The sequence below is a fragment of the Ursus arctos genome, unplaced genomic scaffold (genome assembly GCF_023065955.2).
Source record: "Ursus arctos isolate Adak ecotype North America unplaced genomic scaffold, UrsArc2.0 scaffold_33, whole genome shotgun sequence".
Classification (NCBI taxonomy): Eukaryota; Metazoa; Chordata; class Mammalia; order Carnivora; family Ursidae; genus Ursus; species Ursus arctos.
The window spans coordinates 6,763,380-6,776,507 of NW_026623019.1; the positions used below are offsets into that span (position 1 = coordinate 6,763,380).

The 13,128-nt window shown below is 42.1% G+C and overlaps 1 protein-coding gene across 7 annotated transcripts in view; it reads left to right on the forward strand.

The window, feature by feature from the left end:
• RFX3 (regulatory factor X3) overlaps window positions 1–13,128 on the forward strand; it is a 439,811-nt gene that overhangs the window by 147,330 nt on the left and 279,353 nt on the right. For 3 of the 7 annotated variants that reach the window (XM_057305524.1, XM_048218289.2, XM_048218290.2), the window contains exon 1: window positions 11,628–11,871. The exons of 1 other annotated variant lie outside the window; for it this stretch is intronic. Coding sequence is in view for 2 of the 6 variants with exons in the window: in XM_057305527.1 (XP_057161510.1) it covers window positions 13,107–13,128 (22 nt within the window). In the remaining 4 variants the exon portion in view is untranslated. Of the gene's footprint in view, window positions 1–11,627; window positions 11,872–12,139; window positions 12,242–12,268 lie in introns of those variants that run through there. 3 more of the 7 variants (XM_057305526.1, XM_057305527.1, XM_057305522.1) reach the window with 3 other exon arrangements.

Genomic DNA, 13,128 nt, shown 5'->3' on the forward strand with positions numbered 1-13,128 from the left:
ATAAATGTCTCTGTTAGCTGGAAAAATTGGTTAGAAGGAGTAGAAATTAAAAACCACAGTAGGCACAGGGATGGAATCATTTCAAAATCCCATCCTAATAAAGCTATTCTTGAGGGTCAGTACTATCTATAGCGTGAAAGCAAATTGTGTGAGAGACATCATAGGTCCTTTGCCTTCTGTGTTCTGCCTTCAGAACTTCTTACTGCAAGTGGATAAATGGTTCTCTTATTTATTGCATTATTTCTTTATGGAATTATAGTGTGTTAATATCCTCTGAGTAGATCCAATGGCCTTTCTGAAGCCTTTTATGTGGCCAGATGGGAAGGGAATAGAACAATCTCCACTGGTCCAGTTTTTTCCTCTTTCCAAACATTAAAAAAAATCAAGATGCCCTTAAAATCCTTTTTTCTCCAGTTTCTCTAAGAGCGGGGTTAACAAAGCCGGTAACACTCTGAAAGCTCTCCTGCTGCTAAAGGGAGTGCAGCAGAGACTGTCACCATAAGGATTGACTCCTGACTGAGAGCTGAGTCTTTCTCAAGAGGAATCTGACAATTAAGTGCAGAAGTTGCCCCTGGATCGCACCAAAGATTATCCCAGCTGGGGCTCTGAGAAGGGCTCTGGCAGAATATGGCCAAGGGGAAGTTCCTTTGTGGCACGGATCTGAAACACCTTCTTGCCCTATGGGGCTGATCACAGCCAGATAACTACAAAGCAAACACATCTTAGATTTCTAGAGCTTCACAAGAGGCTCCAAAGTCAAGGTTTTAAAAATTAAGTTTAGAAAGAGACACGTTGTGGGTCAACAAAATGGTGGGAAATTTTAGGCGAAAATAAGCAGTGACAGTAAGATGATAGATGTGTACAAAAGTTTGCCTAAGTAGTGCATTTCGTTTGCTTTCCCTCCTTTGAAAGACCATGTAACACTGCTGCAAAATCAGATACGACTCTCTTCTTTAGGCTGTAGCTTTCAAAAATAACTGGATTCCCCTTCAACGGCACTATTGGGTGTAAGATCAGTCTAGCGAAAGGCGGCTCAACAGAGTGACCAGATTCTTAGTGTGGTTTAAATCCTAAACTCTACAAGGTATGTTGTTTAGGGAAAATTACTTAATCTCTGTTTCCTTATGGAGGATGATAATAGTATGTACATAAAGAAATGTTAACAGGATTAATTAAAATAATATATGTAAAAAACTGAGAACAGTACCTAGCACCTAGAAAATGCTTGTACTAATTAGGATTCATTTCAGCTGGGAGACCGAAAACAAGATGGCTATGGTTTTTGTTTTTTCTCCTGTAAACATAGATGATACAGGGCATCTGATAATAGGGGTCTCACAATCAATTACGGACTTAGTCTCCAATTCTGTGATGGTCCAGTGCCTGGCTTGGTCCAAGGTTGTGGCACTCTAGTTTGGAGCGCCAGGCTGGAGAAGGGGATGAAAGGGTAAAGGGGCAAAGTAAGCAAGGTGCAGATTTCTTAGAAGGGGCCCCAGGAACTGTTCTGATTACATCCTACTGACCGGAACTCAGTTACGAGTCCTCATCTGCTTCAAGTAAAACTGGAAAAGGAGGTCCGGAAGGTCATTTTGTGGAAAGGGTCCAGTTAAAACAGGAGAAATTCCGTTAGGATAGAGGAAGGGAAAGGATAACTAGCAGTCTGTGTGGTGCTTCCTAAATGTTAGCGATGATTGTTATTCCGTTACCTAGAAGGCTCCCAGCTCGGTCCGGACGGTTCTTCCTAGCTCATGTGGTTTCTGTGTGAGTGTCTCCACTTCAATGTGCCACTGGGATTTGCATTTATAAAACTGTGCTCATTTCCCTCCCCTTCTCTTCCCCTTCCTAATGTTCTGCTCAGAGTAAGTGTAATACTATCCTTTTCTTATATTTATACTGTACTCATAATCTTGAGATTATTTTCTAATTTATTCCATGTCTCTTTTTCAACAAGTCTCTTATTAGTGAATTGTTTTCCCCCACCTCACAATTTATATATTGAACGCCTGACTCCCAGTACCTCAGAATGCTACTGTATTTGGGGAATGGCTCTTTTGTTAAAATGAGTTCATTAGGATGAGCCCTAATCGAATACCACTGGTATCCTTATAAAGACAAGATTAGGACATAAACACACAGAGGAAAGACCCTGTGAGGATATAAGAAGATGGCCATCTATAAGCCAAGGAGAGACCTTAGAAGAAACCAACCCCTTAGGGGCACCTGCCTGGCTCAGTCGGTTAAGTGTCTGCCTTCAGCTCAGGTCCTGGTCCCAAGGTCCTGGGATTGAGCCCCACATTGGGCTCAGCAGGGGGCCTGCTTCTCCCTCTGCCTGCTGCTCCCCCTGCTTGTGATCTCTCTCTCAAATAAATAAATCTTAAAAAAAAATAAAGAAACCAACCCCTCTGACACCTTGAACTTGAACTTCTAACCTCCAGGATTTTGAGAAAGTAAGTTTCTGTTAAAGTCAATCAGTCTGTGTGCATTGTTATGGCAGCTCTAACAGAGGAATACAGTCTGCGATCTTTTTTTTTTTTTTTAAGATTTTATTTATTTATTTATTTATTTATTTATTTATTTATTTATTTATTTGAGAGAGAGAACCAGAGTGGGGAGGGGCAGAGGGAGAAGCAGATTCCCCACTGAGCAGAGAGCCCAATCCTGGACTCCAGGATCATGACCTGAGCCGAAGGCAGACGCTTAACTGACTGAGCCACCCAGGTGCCCCCATGGTCTGTGATCTTATTTGGTGGCAACAAAGTCCCAAAAAGAAACAGATCACACGAGAAAGAGGGCAACTCTGAAGAGATGTAAAGTGCAGAGGGCCTAGCGGGTGTAGGGGAGCCAACTGGATGACGCATCAACCTAGGGAACCGTGGGGCTAACATTACGCCCCTAAACCCAAAGGTACGAGGGGGAAGGAGCTGTTATCAGAATCTTCAGTCAAGGGATACAGCTATTCTGAAGCAACACTGTAGGAAGGGAAATAGGGTAATGATACCCAGACCTCACTCTCCTCCCTGACTCCAGTCTCCTGTCAGTGCTGCCCACTCCCGGAAACCAGAAAGCACGGGAATCAAATGAGGTCGTCCATGAAGGTCAGCATTCTGGAAAGGGGGGCAAAGACGAGTAGAGAATGAGTGAATCTGGAGGAATAAAAGACACCTAGTATAGGGAGGAACTTGGACTTTCAGTTCTTTTCTATCTTGCTTTCTTCGTTCCCTACCTGCTCTGGTCTCCCCGCCGCCCCCAAAGTGCCCGTGGTAACTTCTGTAGCATATATAGCACAACCTCAGTAAGTATCTGGGAACTGGGTATTTTTTATGCTCAGGAACTATCACATATTGTCAGTATTTCCTTTCTACCAGTTTTCAGAATGTATCTCTCACTATTCCCAGTTAGAGCATTAATCCAAGTCTTAGCTACATTTGCCTCTACGACTGTTACTTCCTTCTTCGTTTCTTGTTGGTTCATTCTCCACAAATGAAAAAAGACAAGCAGAGCAAATCAGCTCACAAGCCACAATACTTTAAAAACAAAACAAAACAAACCTCACCTCAGGTGATTATATTTTCTGGTTGCACTTTTTCCTTCTCTCGCCTTTATATTGATTCATTATCGTTGGCATCAGATGAAGAGTGTTTGTGGGCTATTTCAGTTTGTGTTGACTTCCTTTGCAAAAGTGTTACAACTCCCAGCCTAGCGTACCTGTTTCTGACAGGTAAGCATTCTATCTTTTGATGTCTACAATAAACTTTTAGAGTATTTCTTTCTCAAAGATGATTGCCCAATATAGTAGTGTGTTGTTGTTTTTTCAAGAAATGCTAATAAGGTGTAATGCTTTGATTGTACAACTAAGTTAACTTAAAAACTTTCTTATAAGAATTATTTATATTGGATACTTCCCTAGTTTACCAAGAAAGTGAGTATGCCTCAGCAGTGTGAATGCCTACTCAGATAAAGCTCCATTTTAGCTCTTCTTTTTTATGCATCATTCAGTTCTGCTGTCTCTATAGCTGGTTCCTTAGAAGCTGATGTATTTTCTGGCTTTTCCAGAAACACAGTGCTTTGGATTACAATGTTGGGTCACTGATTCAGTACTGAGTTGAAAGAAAGTGACATGGTTTTTTATGCGATTTTTACTTTTTATCTTTTTGATTTGCTTTCAGGAAGAATTTAATCTTAAAAAAATTATTCACTTTCAAAAATAGGCATGTTTAACCCTATGAAAAATCCCGTCAGACTTTCATATATCATTTTAAATTATTCACATTCATATTTCTTGTCTTTCATCAATCTTCAACCAAATTAGTGTTCTTTCTTTAAGGGTTACTTCTTGTGGGTGAAGGATGATATCACATTTAACAAGAAGTCTATAATTATTGTGTCACACATTTGAAGCTACAAATAGAATATCCTGGCAATGTAAATCCAATTGTCTTGATTTTTATGTGTAATTCTATAATGAAGTAAAGATTGTAGTGGCAAATTAGGGTACTGAGTTCAAATACACTTAAGTCACCTTAGAAAATAATTTTTCTATTTCTTGATTACATTAGTTTTTTTTCTTCATCTTTATGAAACCAGTATTTGAAGTTTACTATAATTTTGTTATCTCAGTGGATTTCCATATTTTTGGTTAATTAACATTCCCTCCACCCCCCACAGGAAGAACGAAAAATAAATTAAGAGATAAACTGTTTTAATTCCATTTCCCTGCTATATTTCATGGCCATTTTATTCATGAAGCACTGTATTCAGAAGTTACATATTTTTCAAGCTTCTCTGAAAATGTTGATCTTAAAAATAAGTTGACTTCAAAATATGAAAAGAAAGCTGGATCAAGATGAACAAATAATTAGATGTCTACAAACTTGTTATATCATTTGTAACTCAGTTCTTAGTTATGTATATTTTATGTGGTATATGAGTGCATCTACTGTTTGATATGACGTGGGGCTGGAGGTCTCCAAAATCAAATTCTAGTAAGTACTTTGACACATTAAGCCAGATCTAGGAGTCTTAAAAATGACTTTAATCTCTTTTATGGAAAAAAATTCTAGCTAAAATTTCAAACAGTGTTTGGAGGCAAGTGTTTTAAACATTCCACTGTACAATGTATATTTTTGTGTTCCTTGTCTCTCAAAATGAAAATGTAAGTAAAACAAAACAAAATTTTTGGAAAAAATATTCCATGCACATAAATTCTCTTTTTGAAACAAAACAAAATGGCATCAAGAGACAAATTCATGTACTTTGAATAGGTGATCTATTTTTTCCTATTAGTGGCTGAGGTAAGTCAGTAAAAAAAAATATTTATAAGGGTGACAAAAATTCAGTCATATGCTTTAACTGTTGACCTAAGTATTAAAAAACTATTTAAATGTAGACTTTATAATGTATTGTGATGTTGGGGGGAGGGTGAGATATTTGACATGTTCCAGTGGGAAGATACTTTTAGTATATTTAAACAGGAATAGTGGCCTTACAGGAACTTGGGAGATGTTTTTTTCCAGACTGTTCATTACATTTAAGGGGGGAAAAAATAAAGGGAGGGAGAGAACCAACTTAAAAAGCATTTCTTTGACAGTTAAAGACTGGATCAAATAAAATCACATTTTTTATAATAATTGAGTAAAAATAAAATACTTTTCAGCATACATTGCTGACATTAATTGCTGATTAAGTTATAAGAATTAATCTCTAACACAGTTCAAATTCATTATCTTATAAAAATATACCTGCAGTTCATAAGTTAAGAAATATTGGTGGAAGTATCTATTAATTTTATAGGAAGTATTAACTCCATGAAAAAAATTTTCTAATTTCATACAAGTGTTACAAGAACATATATGTTTAGTATTTTGAACCAATTCACCTGGTGAGCAATGTCTGAAAATGCATGAAAATTAGAATTTTAGAATTGAGATCATTCATTGTTTAATCCCTGATTTACAAACCTTTGCTTGCATGCACCTCCAAAACCATGAGGCTTAACTGTTACCTAGAGAGTTTACATGACTTTCTCAACCTGGTCATAGAGCTAGCATCAAAATCTCTCAAATACTCCTAATGTTACCTCAGAATAAGATTACACGATATCCAACATGTTTAAGATATTTCCATTCCAACAGGGAAATAGGAAAAACAATCTCTTTAATCATCTAGCATTCACTTAAGCCCTCAAAAGCAACTCCTTTGGTTTCTAGATGTATTCAGGATCGTATCGTGGCAGAACTCTTTTCTTTGAGCGGCAAATCAACATTATCTACCGTATGGTCACATTTAACACATTTTTGAAGATTTGCCAAGGATAATTTTACTATCTATTACTTATTCTTTTCTCTGCAGTGGTGAATGAAATATTAAGGAAAAAGTGGGTTCAGCTGGGTAGGTGAGACCATAATAAATACGTGTATTAGTGATTTGGGGGCAGGTATTATTGACATATAAGGCATATATAATGTGCAGTGTATACAGTTTTGACAATTGTAACCACACATGTAAATACTACCTAAAACAAAATCTAGAACAGCACTCTAACAGAAATTCTGTAATAGTAATGTTCTGTAACTGTACAGTCCAATTTGGTAGCCCCTAGCCAAATGTGTGGCTACAGAGCACTTAAAATGTTGCCAGTGTGAGGGACACCTGGGTGGCTCAGTTGGTTAAGCGTCTGCCTCTAGATTTCAGCTCAGGTCATGATCTCAGGGCTGAGATGGAGCCCTGTGTTGGGCTCTGCACTGGGCGTGGAGCCTGCTTAAGATTCTCTCTCTCTGTCCACTATCCCCCCAAAACTAAATTAAAAATGTCGCCAGTGTGACTGCAGAACTTTTAAGTTTTATTTAACTTTAATTAATTTACAATTAGATTTTAACGGCCATAGGAGTCACCACCAAGTTGGACAGTGCAGGATCCTCTGTATCACTTTAGATAATTCTCCTACGTGCTGTTCCAGTAAATCCCATCTCATCACCCCACCGTCACTGAGAAATACTAAATACAGATTAGTTTTCCCTATTCTTGAACTTTTTATAAATGGATTTATATGGTACGCACTCTTTGTGCCTGGCTACTTTTGCTGAACATAATGTTTTTGTGATTCATCCATCCGTGTTGTTTTATTTAACACTAGCCAATTCCTTTTCATTGCTCAATAGTATTCCATTGTATGAATGTATCACAATTTGTTTTTCCATCCTCCTACTGATAGACATTTGGGCTGTTCCAATTATTTTTATTTTATTTACTTTTTAAAAATATTTTATTTATTTATTTAACATGCGAGTGGGGAGAGGTGCAGAGGGAGAGAATCTCAAGCAGACTCCATGCTGAGCATCGAGCCCCATGCTGGGCTTGATCTCACAACCCTGAGATCATGACCTGAGCCAAAATCAAGAGTTGGATGCTTAAGTGACTTAGCCATCCCAACACCCCTCCATTTATTTGATTTTAATGTTGCATTCTGCATTAATTGAAGGGAAAAACCTGCATGTGTGTATTCTGGTCTTGAGAAAAATTAGTCAACATAGGATTCTACTATCATCTTTCTGTGCTGGGGTAAAAATTCAATTCCTGGTTATATATAAGGGTGTAAGGATATAAAGTATTACCTCAGGACGGCTGAGTAAACACCTGGTTTGTATTACTTAAAACACAATTAGACCAATCCACCAGAAGAAAAAATATTGCAATGTTTTTATTTTTATTTATTTATTGCAATGTTTTTAAAACCAAAATATATTTTGGGTGAGGATGGGTAGATTTGGGGCTTTGCCAAAGAATAGTGGCAAATCATGTATAATTTTGAATTACCTTAGCCTTTACCTGTCTTTTCTTTTTTTTTTAAAGATTTATTTGAGAGCCAGAGAGCGAGCACATGAGGGGGAGGGGCAGCAGAAGAGGGAGAAGCAGACTCCCTGCTGAGCAGGGAGCCTGATGTGGGACTCAATCTCAGGACCCCAGGATCATGACCTGAGCTGAATGCAGATGCTGAACCGACTGAGCCACCCAGGCACCCCTCTATCATTATTGATAATTCATATATCCTCAGAACTTCAGATCTAGTAAAGGCAATTAGTAATCTAGTTGTCTAATTCCCCAGGGCTCTGCATACATAAGTACTCAATAAATAATGGTTGAAACTATTCATTTCACATAGGAGAATTAAAACTCTAGGTGTCCCTTAACTGAAGAAAATCAGATATTATAATCAAATGAAAAGTCTGAAACAGGAGTGGTTTCCATTTGTGGATTCACCACAAATTCAGTGGGAAGCTGTGACAGACCAATACGTTAATTTTCAAAACTCTCATACATACAATTTTTCAGAAGTAAATCTATCCTCATCAGTATTTTATCTTTTCATAAGCAGCTTTTCCTTTTACAAGCATTAATGTTAATTTATTAGTTCTTGAATATGCAGCAGATATCAATAAGAGGAAGTAACCTAATGACAGTATTGAAAAGGAAATTTACCCTTAGGAGCGATTTATAAAGTATTCATCCATACATAATTTGGGCTTCACAGTTTTCAAGTGATGCAGATACAAACATGTTAAATGATGTCTCTGCCAATCAGTCCAAGCTGAGAGCAGAAACAATCTAAGTTCAAAGGACACAGCATTTTAAATTCACAGATACTGACATTGAGCATTTTACAGACAAAAACTATGTCTGGCCCATTTTCGGTACTCAACAAAAAATTACTGCATTGGCAGTTTATTGCATTTGTCAAGGAATATAAAATATTTTTTGGTTAGGTGTCTTTTCTTATTGAGGCTAGTGTGTATTGCCTGTAACAGGTGATAAATGCTAGATACTGCTGGGTCTCTTCTGTGACTTATGTAATTTATTTCTGAAATATATGTACAACATATGTGAAACTGCAGCTATGCTTAAAAATGACCAAAAAGGAGATCCTATCAGAACTGACTAGAGGTAAAGGGATTTCTGGGTCCTTTCCTAACTAGTTATAGCACAAAACAATACATACATCTATAATCCAGCATGTTTCTGAATCTAGAGCTTGAGTTGGTAGCTTGGTTATCTGAGTCAGTGTGGTGGTAACATTGAAAATTTCCTATTACTGTAGCCTCGCTATGGTGTTAGAAGTCCTACCATCAGTTATCTTAAAACAGGGAAAAATAGTCTAATAGTTGTCTTTTCGAGAACTCACTTAAGGAAATTTATCTATTCCTAACTCAGGAAAAGGCCAAATCAAGAAATAGGTTAAAAAAAAACAAACCCCAAAAAACCCACAAAAAACCAAACAGTCTCTAAGCAGCTTAAAACTGGTGTTACAATGTCCTCACATAAAGGTCACACACTTTTTCTAAGAGTTCCTCAAAGTACCTATTTATACTCTTGGGACACAGTCGTGCACAGGCTTCATTATGTGGTTTTCTTGCCTGCAGATTGAAAGCAGTCAATTAAAAGGGTGGGGAGGACACTAGAACTGTGCTCACTGACAGCAATAAGAAGCAAGAGCTGACAGCTAGGGAAGGGACAAACTGTAACAAGCAATTCAACAAAAAAAGCAAAGCTATTCAGTGCTGCGGGGTGTGAGCAAACTGCCCTGCACATCATTACAACAGAGGACTTACATCTGTAAATGTAGTGAAATGAATATTCAGAATGATTACCAGTTTTCACACAGCTGGAATGCGTACCTTATTTTCCATGTGTATATCGAAACTATTATTCTAAATCTGGAGAGATTGTTTTTTGTTTTTGTTTTTTAAAAGCTATTGGTCACCACATTGTCATTTGCCTCGGACTAAAAGGTCTAGCACCAGTGAGTCCTGAAACCTTTTAGTTTTAGCTCTGTGCTCGCCGCGTTCACTATTACATTATAACACACTAGTATAAGCCTCTGTGAGTCGTTATGAGATTACCTACCCCAACATCAGTTTCTGCAACCTATTGTTTCAAGAGTTGCTTCCTAAAATACCCTTATCTAATATTCCATGACACGGAGCAGTAAAATAAAACCGCTGACTATTTAAAGACTCTGTGCCTGTTTCCCTTAAAATGAGAATATTCGGACCTAATAGTGGTGCTGTGAGGATTAAATGAGATAATATATGTAAAACACTAAGCACAATGTCTGGGGCAGCGTAAGCGCTCAGTAATGGTCACTATTATTATTTTAGCACTGGGAATTTATGTCGACCCAAATTCCTTATTTTGCAGGTGCAAAAATTAAGCCTCCAGAGAACTGACTTTCTTAGGCTCTACTTCTAATGTTATTGTCTTGGATAAGCAGCTTAGCTGCCTGTGTTGGAGGTTTGGGGCACTGGCAGGGCCCAGGGGAATGTGCCTGCAGGACTCCTGCGTGCAGAGAATTGGACCAGTATGCTGGAACCGTGAGCTAGGAGCGGCTGGGCTCCACAGAGCCGGTTGTGTGCTAACAGCATCCATACTGAGGAAGCCATTCGTCTACACAGCCGGAAACAAGACCCTCAGATACCGCAGGTTGTCAATAGAGCTGAGGGTGAGGCCGGTAATAGTGGGCTGAGCTCAGATCCCGGTTCGGTCAGCTTTCAAGAGGCGAGAGCACCTTACTCTGGGGGGGTGGGGGGCAGAAACGAACGGGATGCTATCTCAGGCAGGTGTGAGTTACCCCACCCATCAGCGCCTTCCGCTGAGGGGCACCGCCAAGCATTCTCTCGTCCTGCAGCGAGGACAGCCGCCCGCCCCGCCGGCAGGGAGGGAGCACCTCGCCTCTCGCTCCGGAGCAGGGGCCGGACGAGCTCGGGACCGGCCGTCCGCGCGCCACACCGCGGCGGGACAGCGGGAGGCGGCGCGCGGCCCCCACTCGCCCCAGGCTCGCCTGTTCTAAAATGGCGGCGGAGGCAGCTCGCTCACACCCCGCCGCCCGCGCTCTTCCAAAGTCGGGGCCGCAGGAGGCGGGAGCCGGCCGGAGCGCCGCGAGCAGGAGGGCGCGGGCTGCTCGGACCCTCCAGTACGGCGAGGGCCACGGAGCTTTGAAGCGCCCACGCACGCTAGAAGCCAGGAGGCGGATGCAACTGGAAACACCTCCGGCGCCTCAGAAACGAAGGGAGGAAAAAAAAAAAAAAAAAAAAAAAAAGGAAAAAGAAAAAGAAAAAAAAAAAAGCGAGCGAGCGGCGGCGGCACATCCGGGACCCTCCGCCCGCCCCGCCCCGGAAATGATGTTTCAGGCCAGGAGCGGGGGAGGAGATCGCTCTTCAAAGTGGATTCTTTCCCCGCCGTAGTTGGTCTCCCCACAAAGTGTCTGGAATCGCCTTCAACACCCCCTCTCCCGGGTTACTCGTTACCCTCTTGCGGCTCTGGGGCTTCTTTGCACAAAGCTGGCTGCTGGAACTGGCAGCTCTCGCCTCGCAGAAAGTACCCCTCGCACCACGCCCCTGCTCGCCCCCAGTTGCCTTCTCAGTGCGTGTAGTAAGCGTACCTCCGAGAGGACTCTTGGGTGACCTCAGCCCCTGTCAAACCTAAGCGCAGCTCTTCGGAGCCCGTCCTCGGAACCCCGCCTCGCACTCCCCGCACCCCCCACCAAACCCGGCCCGGGTTCGGCGCTGTCCGTCAAGGTGCCGAGCCCGCCCCTTCCGGCGGCTCGCCGGGCCCGCCTCCTCCCCTCTTCCCTCCCCACCCCTCCCCGTGCGAGTGTCTCCCTCTCCCTCTCGCTCCCTCTCTCTCTCCCTCTCTCTCTCTTTTGTGAGTTATAGCAACCGTTGCCTTGTGAATCAAGCGCCATAGTCACCGTAGTCCTGGCGACTGTTACCCATCAACAACAACTACTCCTCTCCTCCTCCTCCTCCTCTTCCTCCTCCTCCTCCCCACCACCACCATCTCCATCACCCACCAACAACACCACAATAATCCACAGCCAAGGTGAATATTCTTCGGTCTCTACATGTGTGTGGGAGCGTGTGGCTGCGTGTGAACGCGTGTGTCCGTGCGTGTGTGTGTCCGTGTGCGCGAGCCGAGTGTGGCTGTGCGGGGGTCTCACTCCTGACACCGGGGGCTGCTGCTGCGGCGCCGCCGCCGAGGGGCTCCGTGCCCCGGCTTGTTTACAATGGACCGAGCGCGCCGCGGCTGGCTCGGGGGTGTGGGCGCCGCGCCGCCCCGGCCCTCGGCGGCCGCGCTTCAGGGATGGAGCGGGAGCGCTGGGGGCTGCGAGCCGAGCGGGAGAGGGAGCCACAGTTCCCCGACGCGGATGGTGGAGCTCTCCCCTAGGTCTGGCTCAGAGGAGGAGGGTCAGGTGAAGAGATAAGGCTTGCTTTCTTTCTTCCTTTAATTTTCTTCTTTTCCAAAGCTGCTGGTTTCCTGCTTCTTTCCAAACCGAAATAGACAGCAGCGTGCGGGGGGGGGGGCAAGAGGTGGTGTTTTGTTGTTGTTGTTGTGCACTTGTGGGGCCTTGTTATGGGTTTTGTTATTTTTATCCTCGTACAACGGTGAACTTTTCCCACCGCCTATTCCCTTCATTTTTGCCCCTCTTTGCCTTGTGCTAAATGGGCTGCTCTGCTTTTGCCATCATCAGCTGCACGATTTCTTTTTTCTTTTAAAACTGTGTTTTCTTTGTGCTGCAAACAGTCTTAATATCCATTCAGCACTCTTCCCTCCCCCCCTTCTTTCCCCCCCACACCCCTTGCACACACATTGAAACCAGGGGCCTCTTCGCTGGGCTCTTTGCTGCACTGGAAAAGAGATTTTTAAAACAAGTCTCTCTCCTCTCTCTTTCTCTCTTTTTTGGGGTGTGTGTGTGTGTGTGCGCGCGCGCGTGTGTGCTTGTGATTTAAACCAGATGCAGGGCATCTGTGATACTTGGGTTAGTAGTTATTGACAGTGCTTTATCCTTCATGTGGAGATGGGAGGGGTAGTAGTGAGGTTCCATTTCACTTTGATGAACCTCCTTCCCCACAGTGGAGTGTTAACAATTTTCATTGTGGTTAGACTTTGTGTGTGATAAATAGGGAAAGGGCATAAGGAAGCTTTGTGAGAACTCAGTCTACAATGTTATTCGTGACAGTTGTAGTACTTTAAAGAGTTTTTTTTTTTTTCTTCATCTTCTCTGTTCGTTTTCCTTTGAGAGTTGAAATTGAAGTCAAGTTGTTCATAAAGAATGTATGAAGCTTCTCAACTTGAAAC